Source organism: Sapajus apella, unplaced genomic scaffold, assembly GCF_009761245.1.
Source record: "Sapajus apella isolate SASKATOON/1434 unplaced genomic scaffold, GSC_monkey_1.0 scaffold44, whole genome shotgun sequence".
In the NCBI taxonomy this organism is placed as follows: Eukaryota; Metazoa; Chordata; class Mammalia; order Primates; family Cebidae; genus Sapajus; species Sapajus apella.
The window spans coordinates 616,164-632,567 of NW_022436984.1; the positions used below are offsets into that span (position 1 = coordinate 616,164).

General features: G+C 50.6%; 1 protein-coding gene across 2 annotated transcripts in view; it reads left to right on the forward strand.

Moving 5' to 3' along the window:
* The window catches only part of DPYSL5 (dihydropyrimidinase like 5), a 98,651-nt gene extending 83,240 nt beyond the window's left edge, over positions 1-15,411 (forward strand). For both annotated transcript variants that reach the window (XM_032301266.1, XM_032301267.1), the window contains exons 9-13: positions 5,841-5,982; positions 7,427-7,569; positions 8,327-8,534; positions 10,129-10,297; positions 12,349-15,411. In XM_032301266.1, the coding sequence (XP_032157157.1) occupies positions 5,841-5,982; positions 7,427-7,569; positions 8,327-8,534; positions 10,129-10,297; positions 12,349-12,434 (748 nt within the window). In that variant the 3' untranslated portion in view covers positions 12,435-15,411. The remainder of the gene's footprint in view (positions 1-5,840; positions 5,983-7,426; positions 7,570-8,326; positions 8,535-10,128; positions 10,298-12,348) is intronic.
* The last annotated feature ends 993 nt before the right edge of the window (positions 15,412-16,404 follow it).

Here is a 16,404-nt window from a genome sequence, read left to right on the forward strand (position 1 = left end):
AATTGCCATCCTATTGGGAGTTTATGACTGCTTGATGTGAAGTGAGAGCTTCTGAAGTGTAAGAGTGAAGAGCACATATAGAACTGTGAACAGTGGTTATTCAGAATCTCAAAGGACATTGATCTCTTACTCCAAAGCCCAGTGGGGAGCTGCAGAATGTAGCCTGTGACTTACCCTAGAATGTAGGAATTCTTTCTGTCTCTTTTCTTCACCTCTCCCTCTTCTCATTGGCTCCCGTGTGCTCTTTGTCTGTACATCCCTCCTTCTGTGGGTTTCTCCCTCCTTTCTTCCCCTTTCCCTTTTTCTTCTGCACTTTCTCCCCCTTCACCCCTGCCACCAACACCCTCCCTCCAGATCTCCTTTTTCCAGCTCTTCTCTTTCTGACACTGCTTTTTCCCATTCAATCCCAATCTAAAGGAAATGGTTTGATGAACAGTCTGAATTCAGTGGGACTCAATCATGAAAGGGTTTTGTTTTATCCCAATAACTGCTTGCAGCTTCTTTCACTCTCCTATTAATATTTTAGGGGCTGGGCACAGTGGATCATGCTGGTAATCCCAGCACTTTGGGAGGCCGAGGTGGATGGATCACTTGAGGTCAGGAGTTCAAGACCAGTCTGGCCAACGTGCTGAAACCCCGTCTCTACTAAAAATTTAAAAAAAATTGCCGGGTGTGGTAATGTGCACCTGTAATTCCATCTACTTGGGAGGCTGAGGCAGGAGAATCGCTTGAACCCAGGAGATGGAGGTTGCAGTGAGCTGAGATCTCACTGCTGCATTCCAGCCTGTCCAATGACAAAGCAAGACTCCATCTCAAAAAAAAAAAAAATTGGGGAGAAGATGTTGCTTCCTGTTCACTTTTGGATATTAAAGTTCCTTCCAGTTTAAGACTTGTCTCTTCCCCTCCAAATCCCCAGCTCAGCTTGGGTTGGGGTAAGAGGATTAGGACAGAAGGTGATGGGATTCTTCTCTATACCCAAGCATACATCTCTCCCAGCTTGCAGCACTAGCAGTGCCTCTGTGAATGAGAACTCCCACAGGGCAACTTAAGCCTGGCCACCTTCTATAGTATCTGGGGCCCAGAGGAAGCCCACACGGCCTTTTTGCTCCCTATGGTGGAAAGGCAGGCTGTCCCCAACCCAGAGGCTTAGAGGTGGGTCCACAGCTCACAGCCCAGACAGGTGCCCACTGCTCTCAGCTCTGCTCTCCACAAATGAACCTCTTGAAATATGCCCTCCTTGTCTTTGGGGTGGACTGGTGGAGAGAGGGTATGGAAGCCCCACTCAACCCAGGAAAGAGGAGGGGAGGGAAAGCCAGGACTCTTCCATCCTGCCAACCTCTCAGTCTCCCTCCAAGCCACTTTCTAGACCTGGAGGGTGGGAATACGCCTCTTCTAGGGCGGTGCAGGTACAGTGGAGGGTAGTGACTGGCCCCACTGAAAGTGGCTCTCTTAGATAATAAGGTGCTTGTCTCATCCATGTCCTTAGCTTTCAGTCCTGGTTGCCAACCACTGGAAAACTCCCATCCCGTTATGTTCACAACCTAAAGAGAGGTGTGGGGTGCAGGGCTTTGCCAATGTGAGTGGAGTGCCGTCAATAGGGCATGGGTGAAGGAGGCCTCTGCGGAGGGCAGTATGCACCATGGCATGGGGACAGTCATTATATTTTGTCCCATAGCTTTGGTGGGTGCCAGGCGCAGCAGCTCTTACAGATGTAAATCAATTTGGAGAGTAAAGATGAAGAGAGAAATGCTACATCAGCTCTTGCTCTTAAAAAATGCTTTTGGGGCCGGGCACGGTGGCTCAAGCCTGTAATCCCAGCACTTTGGGAGGCCGAGGCGGGTGGATCACGAGGTCAAGAGATTGAGACCATCCTGGTCAACATGGTGAAACCCCGCCTCTACTAAAAAAAAAAAATACAAAACATTAGCTGGGCATGGTGGTGCGTGCCTATAATCCCAGCTACTCAGGAGGCTGAGGCAGGAGAATTGCCTGAACCCAGGAGGCGGAGGTTGCGGTGAGCCGAGATCGCGCCATTGCACTCCAGCCTGGGTAACATGAGTGAAACTCCGTCTCAAAAAAAAAAAAAAATGCTTTTGGGCATGGTGGCTCACACCTATAATCCCAGCACTTTGGGAGGCTGAGGCGGGTGTATTACCTGAGGTCAGGAGTTCAAGACCAGCCTGGCCAACATGGAGAAACCCAGTCTCTACTAAAACTACAAAAATTAGCTGGGTGTAGGTGGGTGGCTCAAGCCTGTAATCCAAGTTACTCAGGAGGCTGAGGGAGGAGAATCGCTTGAACCTGGGAGCGGAGGCTGCAGTGAGCTGAGATCATGCCACTGTACTCCAGCATGTACAACAAAAGCGCAAAAAAAAAAAAAATGCTTGTTTTTAGAAGAATCAGCCTCCTTTTCATCATCTGCAACACAATAAAACAATTACCAAGAATCCACTATAATAATGTCGGCTTGGTTCCAAGGTCAAGAGTCTTTTGAAACACCCCTGCTTGCTACAAGCAAATTTACTGAAAGAACAAAAAAGATAATAAGTGCCTCAACCCACCCAAATTACAGCACCCAAACCCATACAAATTCAAATAGACTGGGGAGAATAAGTATCATTGAATAATTTAAGTTTTTATATCTAGCCTACTTTGTCAAATGTATTTTAATTATTTAAATTAATTCTATTTATTTAAGTAGAAATGTAGTTTTTATACGTTGTGAGAATAGTCTGAATCCCTTTTTAATCAGTGCATATTGTAAATGGGTTCTGCTTTATAGGATTTGGGGCATAATTTTAATATTTATTGATAGAAATTTATGATGACTATAATTTCACTTTTGTAACACATCATTGGTTATAACTTATATGATGCAAAATACTTGATAGAAAACCCAGATACCAATTAGTATTCCCATAAGAAAATATGAGCTGCTTCATAATTATTTATTTAGGATGTGATTTGTGATTTGTCAGGCTATATAGGAATAAAAAGTGCAATCTATAGATGGAATGACTTATCCTTTATTTAAAGCCTGGCTGTTTTTTTTTTTTTTTTTTTTTTTTTTTTTTTTTTTTTTTTTTTTAAGACAGGGTCTGGCTCTGTCACCCAGGCTAGAATGCAGTGGTACAACCTCCCACCTCAGCCTCCTGAGTAGCTGGGTCTACAGGTGTGCATTACCATGCCTGGCTAGTGTTTTGTTTGTTTGTTTGTTTGTTCTCTGAGACAGGGTCTCACTCTGTCCCCCAGGCTGGAGTACAGCATCCCAAAGTGCTGAGATTACAGGCATGAGCCACCCTGCACCACTGCGCCCAGCCTAATTTTTATATTTTTTGTATTTTTTCATCATGTTGCCCAGGTTAAACTCCTGACCTCAACTGATCCACCCACTTCAGCCTCCCAAAGTGCTGGGATTACAGGCATGAGCCACTGCTCCTGGCCTAAATTCTGGCTTCTTAAAGGGACCAGAAATTTTTTCATTTGATCATATAAAATTTTAAAGTACTTGCAAAGCCAGTCATGTTTTAAACTATAAATGGTTTGGGTGGGGGCTTCCTATCTCTCAGATTCAGGGCAGCACTGAGAGAGCTTAGAGGGCCTCCTAGAATGTCACTACCACCATTCACAGCTGCTTAGTGGGCACCTTTGTGTAGGCACCTTTTCAGAAAGCTGGGTGTTCAGGAAGACTTGAGCTGGTTAAAGAGTAGGAGTTGACCCTGTTGCTCTCAGGGTCCCTGACCTGCCCTCCATGACTGCAACGTGCATCTTCTGCCCTGAGCATCTTCTGCCCTGGACACTTGCTCAGGTATCCAGAGGGCCCCTCAGGAGAAAGGAAACCCTAAAGATTCCATTCATCTGTGGGGGCTTCTGCAGGGCCAGAGTGTGGGAAGCCTCAGGGTTCTGCAGGAGAGTCTCTTGCAAAGAGTCTCTGCAAGGGCCAGAGCAGCCTCTTTGGCCCAGGGAAGGCCCAGCCTACTGCACAGAAAGAGCCGAGGCATCTTCACCTCGGGTTTGGTCAAACACATTAGTCATTTGGCAGGAGCTGAGACTGATGAGCCCTGCCAGGTCCCCCATGGAGACAGCCCTATGCAAGCTGACTGGCCATTATCTGAAAGCCTTAAGAATATGCTTCCTGGCCGGGCGTGATGGCTCATGCCTGTAATCCCAGCACTTTGGGAGGCTAAGGCAGGTAGATCATAAGGTCAGGAGCTCGATACCAGCCTGGCCAATATGGTGAAACTCCGTATTTACTAAAAATACAAAAATTAGCCAGGTGTGGTGGCGCACACGTATAATCCCAGCTACTCAGGAGGCTGAGGCAGGAGAATCACTTGAACCCGGGAGGCGGAGGTTGCAGTGAGCCGAGATCATGCCACTCCACTCTAGCCTGAGCAACAGAGCAAGACTCCGTCTCAAAAAAAAAAAAAAAAAAAAGAATATGCTTCCTCACCAAGTCTGATAATATGTTCTGCCCCCAGAGTCTTCTGGAGTGGGCATCTTAGATGGCGCATGGGCACTCACCAGGCTCTGGGGCCTCCTACAGAAAACAATGGGACCCTTGCTGCTGACCTTCAGGGCCCCCGCAGTGTGGTCCCAGCAGTCATCCCCCTCTCCGTCCTGACCCCCTTTCCCAGCCAGGCCTTCCCTGCCCCACAAGGGCGTTTCCTCCTGAGATTGGCCTGGCCTGGCTTGGGTGGGCATTCTGTCTTCTGCCCCTCACTGCCTCTGAGTCCTCGGCCTGCAGAGCTCTCTGAATTCGAGCCGGCTGCCTGCCTCCCTCATCAGGCAGATGATCTGCTGCCATGAGCCCTCTCCTTGTTCTTCCCTGAGTCTTCTCTGGCCCGGGAGCCCCTGGAGAGCCTGCCTGTGCCTGAGCCACCCACAACCTTGGATGGAGGATGGCTTTTTTTCTTCTTTTCAGACAGTCTCCCTCTGTCGCCCAGGCTGGAGTATAGTGGTGCGATCTTGGCTCACTGCAGCCTCCACCTCCCGGGTTCAAGCAATTTTCTCACCTTAGCCTCTGGAGTAGCTGGGATTACAGGCACCTGCCACTACACCTGGCTAATTTCTTTGTATTGAGCCAGGCATAGTGGCAGGTGCCTGTAATCCCAGCTACTCCAGAGGCTAAGGTGAGACGGAGTTTCACCATATTGTCCAGGCTGGTCTCGAACTCCTGGCCTCCAGTGATCCACCCACCTCAGCCTCCCAAAGTGCTGGGATTATAGGGGTGAGCACCTGGCCTGAGGACTGCCTTAATATGTTTCTGCTGTAGTCATGAACGGCACTGGGGAAGAGCTGATTGACTTGCATAGCACTCTCAGTCTATTAAGTCAGACTTCTACCTCATCCCTCCTTCCCTTCTGTGCCATTAGAATCCGCACATCCAAGGAAGGCTGTGAGTCCAAGTTATTCAGCAAAGCTTAACATTGAACTTTTGAATGCTTGTTGCCAGCAGGTGGGGGCTGGAGAGCTGACGAGGGGGAACTGGCATATAATTCCATGATAGTAAAACCACCTCCAGCATCTCACTTCAGCTAAACTCTGAGTTCAGCTTTTCTCTGCTCACTATCTTAACTCTGAAACCTTGCCATCCCAAGGTTCTCACTGAAGTCTCCTGTGACACAGTCAGACTGTGTCACACTCGTTCTGTAGATGAGTCAACTGAGGTTCACATAGATGAAGTAATTCATGAGAGGCCATGTGGCCTAAGCGGCAGAGCTGAAATTGGAGTCAGCTTTGCCTGGTTCCCATGCTGAGGATTTTCCCTATATCTATCCCCACCCTCTAGGGTCTTCACCTCCCCTCCCCTTACTGGTCACCTCCTTTTCTCTACCCAGTGACACTCTGAACATTGTGGCATCAGATCACCGGCCTTTCACCACAAAGCAGAAAGCTATGGGCAAGGAAGACTTCACCAAGATCCCACATGGAGTGAGTGGCGTGCAGGACCGCATGAGCGTCATCTGGGAGAGAGGAGTGGTATGTTTCCTAGAGCCCCGCCCCGCCCTGATCTCCACTCTAATCCCTGCTTCATCTCCTGCTCTAATCCTAATAAGAGTTTTCACTCCTCAGATCCTGTCAAAGAATCTTCTTAGAAGGGCTAGTTCAATCCCAGGTGTTTGTTTCACTCAAAAACAAAACGCAAAAGGTCTTTCCCCCCGATTAGAAAGGTAGTAAGACTTATCATGGAAATTTTGAAAATACAGAAAAGTATAAGAAAAAAAATCCCCTTAATTCCAAGCCTAGAAATTAAACTACTGTTAACATTTTAGTGTATTTCTAGTTCTGTGCATGTACTATACATTATTTTTATTTCCTTTTTTGCTCTATTGCTCAGGCAGGCCTTGAACTCCTGGGCTCAAGCTCTTTCCGCGTCTGCCTCCCTAAGTGCTGCGATTATAGGTGTGAGCCACCACACCCAGATACACATTATTTTAATAACTGGCTTCATATTTTTTTCTTTCACCAATGACTATACTAACCAGAATTTTTTTTCTTCATATAACAGTATACCCTGAGTTTCTCCCTATATCAGTAAAAATTCTTTAAAAACATCTTTTTTCATGGCCGAATAATATTTTCTCCAATGAAAGTATCATATGTACCATACTTTAATCTTTCCCTAATGTTTGGGACTTTCGGCTGTTTCTAATTTTTGCACTTAGAAATAATGCTGTGGAGAACCTCTTTGTTCATGAGTGTGTGTTAGCATTTCTGATTATTATTTCTGATTATTTTCTTAAGACACCTTCCTAGAAGTGGATTTTTAGGCCAAGGGATGTGAACATTTTTAAGGCTCTTGATTTGATATATTTTGTCTAATTGCTTTCAAAAAAGATAAGAACTAGGATTTCATTTGAATACCACCTGTTCTGCACGTGAAGAATAAGTATTTTTGGTCTTGATCTATCTCAGATTAGATTCAATATAGTATGAGCCCTAAAGAGATTTGAAGTCCTCAAGACTAAGCTCATGGAAGGCCAGGAAGATGGCTCAGGAAATCCCCTTGAAGAGAGTCCATAGTACTCTCATGGGTGGGGCAGTAAGATGTTTTAGTGGAGCATGTATAACCCTTTGAAAATATAACCCTTAGTAGATGAAGGGAGGCTCCTGACTCCTCTGTGTGGGCACAAGAGCAGAGCTGGTTTTACAAACAGGAGGTAGATTTGCCCGGGCAGGCAGCCTGAATGGAACCAGGGCCACTCACCAAAGTTGCTGGATGAAGGGAGAAAGGAATAAGTAAGCACCTGGACCACAGCCACACAGACTGGCTCATCTAAGATGGCGCTCATGGCCTTGTCCCCTTATGACCACTATCCTGACCACCTAATCCCAAAGTCCACGGGCCAGCATCAAAGGTGACCAAGGGTTTGAGGCCCAGCCCCAGAGCCTGGTTGACTTGACACTTTCTGCAACATTTCAGGTTGGAGGAAAGATGGACGAGAACCGTTTTGTGGCCGTTACCAGCTCCAACGCGGCTAAGCTTCTGAACCTATATCCCCGCAAGGGCCGCATCATCCCTGGAGCCGATGCCGACGTGGTGGTGTGGGACCCAGAAGCCACAAAGTAAAGTTTGTTACTTGTCTCCAGGGCTAGAGGGACTCGGGATTTTGAAGAGAACTTGCATTACAGATCTCCAAAAGCATATAATTTTGCACTATTTCTGGCACAAAAAAAATGGCCCTGGCTTACAGTTGGCTGTCTTCTCCCTCCATCTTCACTCGGTCTTTCTTCTGTGTCACACATGTCTGGTGTGTCTGTCTCCTCTTTTTTTTTTTTTGGGAGATGGAGTCTTGCTCTGTTGCCCAGGCTGTAGTGCAATGGCACGACGTCGGCTTACTACAACCTCTGCCTCCCACGTTCAAGCAGTTCTTCCACCCCAGCCTCCCAAGTAGCTGGGATTAAAAGCACCCACCATCATGCCCAGCTAATTTTTGTATTTTTCTAGAGATGGGGTTTCACCATGTTGGCCAGGCTGGTCTTGAACTCCTGACCTCAGATGATCCCCCCACCTCAGCCTCCCAAAGTGCTGGGATTACAGGCATGAGCCACGGTGCCCAGCCTGTCTCCTCTTCTTATAAGGACACCGGTCAGATTGGATTAGGGCCCACCTATATGACCTCACTTTATCATTAAGATCACATTAAAGACCCTAAATTGGGCCATGTTCTGAAGTTCTGGGGGTTAGGACTTCAGCAGAAGAATTTTGAAGACAGCCAATTCAGCCCATAACAACCAGCCTTTGGGGCTCACCCCTCCCAGGGAGCTGTGACATCTTTACCTGTCCTCAGCGCTCTCTCTCCCACCATTGCCTCCCCACCAGGACCATCTCAGCCAGCACGCAGGTCCAGGGAGGAGACTTCAACCTGTACGAGAACATGCGCTGCCACGGCGTGCCGCTGGTCACTATCAGCCGGGGGCGCGTCGTGTACGAGAACGGCGTCTTCATGTGCGCCGAGGGCACCGGCAAGTTCTGCCCCCTGAGGTCCTTCCCAGACACTGTCTACAAGAAGCTGGTCCAGAGAGAGAAGGTGAGGCGAGACGGGGACGATGCGGGGGGGGGGGGTTGGCGCCCCCTGCCGGGGAACATCCTCCATGACTGTTTTAAATCTCAAAGAGATTTTCTCTCCAGTTTTCTACCCAATTCTGTTGTCCTCTCCCCAGCGTTGAGAGGGGAGTGTGTGACAGGGCTAGGGGAATGCTAGAGACAGAAAATACTGGCTTCTAGTCCCCATCTTTGATTACCAGGTGGCATTTTAAGTGGTCAGGCAGCAGGGGTCCTGAGTTGTGGAGGACACAAGCACGAAATGTGAGCGTGTTCGACCACAGAGCTCCTCTGGATACGCAGGCTTGGAGTGGGGGGTGCTGGGGGCTGGAGATACTGCTTTGGCCTGGCTCCCTCGCATTCTTGATGAAGCAAGGGGGAATCTGGCATTTGCAAAGCATTGTCTGAGGCACAGGAGGAGCAAGTACCTGAACACAGGAGCACCACGCTGCTGGCACACTGGCCACACGAGAGGGCTCAGAGCTTTCAGAGAAACCAAGAATCCTCTCCCAGGGGCCGACAAGTGAAGAAATACACTCCCAGGTCTGCCGTGGGGACGCAGCCATAGGCTGCCTGAATGAAGAAAGCATGAGTTCCGTGATCGCAGGGCTAAATCTAAAAGCAAACTCAGGGTCTCTCACTCATCACACACAGCTAATGTTTATTTTTTTGTAGAGACAGATGGGGTTTAACTGTGTTGTCCAGGTTGCTCTCAAATTCCTTGGATCAAGTGATCCACCTGCCTTGGCCTCCTAAAGTGCTGGGATTGCAGATGTGAGCCACTGCGCCTTGCCCAATAGCACTTTTTAATATGATATAGGACCATAAATGACCTCTGCAGTAATAACTGCTTGGACTTCTATGTTGCCTCTTGTGTGCCAGCACAGTTTGAACAGCTTTACACATATGAATTCCTCTGCTCTCCTGCAACTCTCTGATATAGGTGCTAGTATTGTGGGCACAGAAAAGTTAAGTAACTTGCACAACGCCACACAGTTTACAAGTGACGAAGTTGGGATTGGAACCTAGGCAGTCTGGTTGTAGAATATAGGCTCCTAACTCTACTGCCTTTGTGAGTACAGAATGAGCTAGTATTGCTACTGGGGGCCTCTAATCTCTAGATGGGCTGTGTTTAGCCTCTGTTCCCTCAGAGTTGTCAGAGCCGTAAAGGGTGTGGCTTCATGGGAGCCTCAGGTGGGGAATGAGTTGTGCTGTGTGGGAGGGCACTCTGCAAAGTTGACTTCCTCAGACATCTACCTGCTACCTTGTTAAGGCTTCCACCAGTGTTGGGGGAGCCAATACCTCTCCTGTACACAGGTATGCATGCATGCACACACACATGTGCACTCACATACATGCACACATGTACACATATGCATGTGCTCTTTAGGAGGTACAAGAAAAGAATTCTCCAGCCCCTGGACTCAAGGTGTAAGGAGCCTTGGTCACTTGCAGTGATTTGGGTCTTGGGCAGAATGGCAGTGTCCAATGTCCCGCCAGCCCCCAGGAAGGCCATGGTTATATCACTCAGCTCTGATGGTGGCATCCTGTTCCTTTTGCTCTTCTTCCATCCTTCCTAGACTTTAAAGGTTAGAGGAGTGGACCGCACTCCCTACCTGGGGGATGTCGCTGTTGTTGTGCACCCTGGGAAGAAAGAGATGGGAACCCCACTCGCAGACACTCCTACCCGGCCCGTCACCCGGCATGGGGGCATGCGGGACCTTCATGAATCCAGCTTCAGCCTCTCTGGTAAGAGTCAGGGGGCCATGGGAGAAGGGCAGGGGGCCGGGAGGAGCCCACCCAGGCAGTGGGACTTATGCCTGCTTTTCTTTGGTGTCCTCTCCTCCCTCCCGTCGCCTATTTCCAGGAATGTGCTGGTTGGATATTAGACTCACACAGATGTTAGTGGAGATAGGAGGGCTGTCCTGGTCCCTGGGCACAGCTGCTCTAACAGGCTGTGGCCCACCTGGGACTCTCCTGGGGGTTTCTAAGTTCAGATATTTTTGTCCCTTGAAACATCTTGAGGGCTGTGCACACAGTGGGTGCTTCTGAGTTGCCCTGAGCTCAGCAGAGTCGGCCCTGTCTGTGGTTCATGGGACTGCACCCACCGGCCCCTCACCCACCCCAGCCCACTCCTCAGCAGCCTCTCTGCTCCTTCTGCTACCCCCTTTCCTCCTCTGACCTACCCACACCTGTCCCTGCCTTCACCCCATCTTCACCTTCTTTTTTTTTTAACCAGGAATTATATTGTATATATTTTATTAAGTAAAATATTTTATCTCTTGACTTCTGATACCCAATTTTTTCTCTTATCTCTGTATCCCTTGAGTCCTGGCCCCAGTCCTGTGGAATCTCTGGGTTCTTTGGGGGGTCCAATCCCAGTTCTTAAAGGCGTGGCAGTTCCCACCCCTCCCACCACCATGCAAGCCACGGGCTCATAAATGATGACCATCAGTGGAGAACAAGCAGTCTGTAAGATGGCCAGGGCCTCCAGGCAGCTTAGGTGGGAACTATCACCACCACTTGCAAGGGGCCAGGACCCTGAGTCTCCCTGAGCACAGCTGAGCCGCCTTCAGGCTGCCTTCAGGACAGGGCCAGAGAGATACCAAGCATCCACTCTGTAAGGGCTGTGCTGGGGTGGGCACAGCAAGAGGCGCAAGACCCCAGTCCTTCCACCAGAGCCTGGAGTTTACTCGGGGAGACAAGCCCCATACACAAAACATCCTGCTGTGAAAGCAGAGGGCTAAACCAGAGGAATGCCAATGGGGCAGCACCTGCCTGCCCAGCCTCCTGTGTGCCCTGCTTTGGGCCACACAAAGCCTGTGGCAGAAGAGATGAGGTCCTTGTTGGAGGCGCTGGTAGCCCAGGGGGAGGGGTCCTCTCTCAGGACCAGTCCACTGCTAATATGACGTCTCCACTACCCTGAGGGTCACTGCCACTCCCACCAGTGATGGAGTCAGAAAGGGACTCTGGCATGGAAGACTTGTTTATACACCCTCAGGTCTTGCCAGTCCCAGAGGGATAGACTCCTATCACTGCCAGGGCAAGGTCCTTCCTGCTGTAGCCAGACCCACGAAGGGCAGCCAGACCCCAGATCTGCGGGGCCCCTGCTGACCATCGGCCTCCTCTCCTCCCGCCCAAGAGCCAAGACTAGGCAGAATCCCCGCTCAGACTGCAAACATTAGGCAGCCTGCCCCTCACCTCCACCCCAAATCTTGTCTGTTCTAGGTGGGACAGGCTGAAGAATGTCCCACTGTGCTCTCCTGGGCATTAGATCCTCCCTTTGTGTGTGTGTGTGTGTGGTTTTTTTTTTTTTCAATCCTGCTCCTTCTGTATAGACCCTTCCTTTGTAACTAAGTCGTGGGATTTCAAGATGCGGGGCCTTTAGGGTACGGTTCTTTCATTTTCCAAAACAATGGCATACCCTCCTTTTTCTCTATCGCTTACTCACTGAGGCATATGTGCAAGGGCCCAAGTGCCAACAGGCTGGCCGACAGCCTGCAAGCACAAGAGACTGTGCACAGGCTTGGGGCAGTAAAGTTGGCACAATGGACAGTTAATAATGTTGGTTCTGAATTAAGAAAACCTGGGTCCAAGTCCAGGCTCTGCCACTTACACACTGTGCAATGCAGGGCAGGTCACTTAACTTCCCTGAGCCTCGTTCTCCTTGTCTGTGAAACGGGATGGAGCGGCTGAGAGGAGTCACTCAGGCCCTGCACACAGTGGGCCTCTAGGAGAGGGTGGCTGGTTTGTTAGCAGGCACAAGAGCCCAGCTCACCCCTGTGCTTCCTTCCCTTCAGGCTCTCAGATCGATGACCATGTTCCAAAGCGAGCTTCGGCTCGGATCCTCGCTCCCCCCGGAGGCAGGTCGAGTGGCATTTGGTAAAGGCACTGCCCAGCCCCCCAAGTGAGGACGCACCGCCACCACCAGCCCGAAACTCTCCGGCCACAGCTGCAGGGGCAGGAGAGGCTGGGCTGGGCAGCATACCACCCAAGGGGGGCCCCAGGACCCATGGGGCCCTCCCTATGTCTGCAAAGTGATTCACTGTGCTTCGAGCCAACTCTAACAGGCACTTTGAGATGTGTTCCTCCTGCTGTAGTCCTTTCCTGCCTTGGCCTCGGCGGGCTTTTCTGGGGCCCAGGAAGCCCACACTATGCACAGAGCCCAATGCATAGAGCCCTGGCCGGCCCTTCCTCTCACTCCTGCCTCTGCTGGCTTCGGGAAAGCCCAGACTTTAGTGCCCTGCCCCCTGGCTGACTGGCCAGTTGTCCAGAGCACTTTAGCAGATGTGGTTTCAAAGTAAAGGCCTCCTCCCCCACCCCCTAGGCCCCGTGGTGACATTTCCCAAGTCAGACAGGTGTCAGCTTCCCAGCCATGCCCAGGATGTCCCATCTCCCCCAACCCACCTCTGGCCCTGTGTGGGGGTAGGGATGGGGTTGGCTGAGACACCGGTGCCCCTTGCCAGCTTTTCCCGTGCCCTGCCCATACCCTTGGGGGGCGTCACAGGCCCAGAAGGGTAGCTGGGCGGGGCTCAAGGCTGGTGCCAGGCGCGTGTAAATGGTTTTGTTTTGCACGTTTGGTTTGCGCAGTAGTTTGGTTTGACTTGTTTGTGCATCCTGTGAAAAATAACGGTGCTTGTGTCACTAGCATAGAATAACCAGAGGAATAGATGTGGTCCTTAGGAGACGCTGCACTCGACACCAACCAGACAGGGCAGGGGTGGTGGAGGGGCTGGGCTCACAGGCTGCCAGAGGCCCAGGACCTTTCCCCTCCCCTCCCCTCTTAGTCTAGTGTCCTCCATTCCGAGAGGGGGCCTGGGTTCCTAGCCCCAGAGCTGCCAGCCCCTCAGGAAGCAGGTTTCCTTTCCCCTCTCTGCCCCTGGTCACTCCCAGCACTCCCCTTGCCCTTCCCACCACCATACACACACACACAGAGCTTCCTGTAACCTCCCTGCTGGACAGAGGCTCAGCACTCCTCCTATGTGACTGGCAAGAGGCCTCATGCCTGCTGAGAGAGGAGGAGTGGAAGAGGGGCTCGCCAGACACCAGGGAGGGGGACTCCAGGCCCACAGGACCTGGTTGTCGAACCTGCATTGCTGCTCAGGTGCTATGATCTCCTGTGGTCAGCACCAGGCCTCACTGGCTCATGGCCTCATCTTCTCCTCTGCCTGTCCAGGTGGGCCCTCCCTGCTTCTGAAACCCCACAGAGGTTCCCATGGAAACAGTAGAGGCCAGGTGTCTCTTTCCACCTCCAGTGATCTGGGAAGTGACCCGGCCACCTGCCCTTGTTAAGCCTTGTCTGCCCCGTGGGAGGTGACTTCATGTTGCCCATGTGGTTTCAGTTCAAGGCTTGCGTGAGGCTTCCAGACCCTCAGTAAAAGGTCAGCCCCTGCACATCTCCGTAGTGCTTTTCTTGTATTCAAAACACTTCCATATATGACCTCTCGCCTGGTCCTCATGACGATGGAGCACTTATCATTCTTCCCATTTTACAGATGAGGAAACTCTGGCCCAGAAAGTTCAGGCCCTCTGACCTCAGCAGTGTCTGAGACCACCCTCCCCACTTTGGCTATCTACCCCTGCTGTGGAGAGGAGGCCCAGGGTGATATCTATTGTAGATCCCACCTGAGAGTTTAACCAACAAGAAGACTTACTTTCCTGGTAGGCAGCCTGCTTTGTTTTGCACAGATAGATATTTTTTCTCATCTTTCTTATAAACAACCTCATGCACATTCTGTGTTTGAGCCAGGACTGGTCACCCGTTGGGGGCTAACCATGCAGTGTGAGCTGCGTCCATACCCTCACTTCTCCCTTCACTCCCCCTTTCCTCACTCAGGGGCTGAGAGGACAGAGGCAGTCAGCCAGAGAGCACCAGAGAGCAGAGGTGGCAAAGGGGCTTATGGCAAGTGGCAGCCATAGGAACAGGGGTGAGGACCCAGGCCTGGGAGACCCACCAGGGAGGGGGGACACCATGACACTGCCTCCTGGTGCAGTGCACACCGTCTCTATCCCTTTCAGCCCTTACTGGGTCATGGGCCTTGGGCAGATGCCAAAGAGCCCAGCAACAGTGGTGGTGACCAGCTGGGCAGAGCATCCTTGCTTAGGCTAGGAAAGCTTACCTTCTCTGAGTGCCTCCGCCCGAGAGATGTGTGACCCATGGCGCCAGGGAAGCACATCATGGAGTGGCCCACTGTAGGCCATTGGCTTCATCCACCCCCAGTCGTTACACAGACCCCACCCTTGTCCAGGAGCTTCTAGATGGAAATCAGAAAGAGATTCAAGGAGCCAAATGAGCGGTCAGCCCCCACCACGCACTCCTTGCCCCATGCAGAGCTCCAGCCAGCTTCGTCACCAGCCCCACTGGCTCCTGGTTGGAATGAAAAGGGTCTCTGGTTGCACTGAATGCAGCTCTCAAACTGGTCTTGTACTTGCTGAATAAATACTGTTTGTTCTTGCCTTAGCTGCTCTCTAGGTTTGTGGGGTTAAGTTGCCAGAAAATTGTGCTACTGTGTGTGCGTGTGCGTGCGTGTGTGTAGTGCTAGGAGTCCACAGTAGGTCTCTGTCAAGCCAATGTCGTGATGAGGGCTTTTCTGATACTGACCCAGAAGCCACAGAACCACAAGGAAACCCAAACCCCCTCCAGCTGCTGAGGCGCAGGCACAGCCTCGGGTCGGGATGGAGCCTCCAGCACCCCAGCACCCAGGTGACTTCCCTACTCCCCCGTAAATGTCATGGTGCTAAGACTGTGTCAACCCCAAGACGACACACGGTCCTGTGCTTTGGCCACCGTTTGAGGCAAAAACTAAACAGCCCGACACGTTGTGTTCTGGTGCAGGTTTGTATTAAACTGTAGCTACTTCTCACTTGGTCTCTGTTGTGTTTCTTCACAGAGGAGGGAGTTTGGCAGAGATCTCTTCCATGGTGGCTGGGCAAGGCTTCAGTTTCCAAGAAAATGCAGCTTTGATCTGTCTCCCCTATTGGGTGGCAGCTCACTGGGACGCCTGTATAGAGACTGGATTTTTTTTTTTTTTTTAATGCTGAGAGGCAGGAGCCCCAATGGTGACAGATTTCAAGGGACAAGGTTGCCAAATTACCTGAAATAATTAGGAGGAATTAGATGCAAAAGGGAAAAAACTAGACTCACTGCATCTACCTGTAGTCATCTATTCTCTTGGCTATCATTTTGGAAGCTCATAGCCACCTTTGCACTTGGCCGATGTAACAATGGCCTCATAAAAAGTCACAAGGCAAAGAGCTGTCCCAAGGCCAGTGTGCCTTTGAAGGCCCTTCCAGCTGCTCTCCGGCTGCCCAGAACCCCACCTTTGGGGTTGGCCCTCTGTACTGTCAACCCCATCTACTGCATTGAGACCCCCTCTGTCTTCTCTCTAGAGCTCAGCCAGATGTTGAGAGGATTATCTGACTAAACTGTTTCACACTAAAGGGTAAAATTGTGGCCCTCTAGTACAGTGGAGTCACTGTACTTACTTCTTAACCTTAAAATTCAAAACCCTAAAGAGGGAATGTTAGGTAGTATGGGGAAAATTATTGTTGGCAGAGGAACTTCCCCAACTCTCACCAAATAAGCCACTCTTCTACAAATAGAACAGGCCACGACTGAAATCCCAGAGCGCTGCAGTGGGGGCAGGCCCTTGGCTGTCATGAGATGGGCTGTGTGTACTGTGTACAAGCTCTGCTGGGACTTCCAAGCCGGATGTGAACACCCTAGCTTGAGATGGATGCCGAGTCACTGCAATGTATTGGGCCCAAGTGTCTGTTACCCTGTTTTCCCACAGCAGGAGAGCATCAGAGAATTGGATTAACTGCCAAAAATCCACTGGGTTTGGATGAAAAAAAAT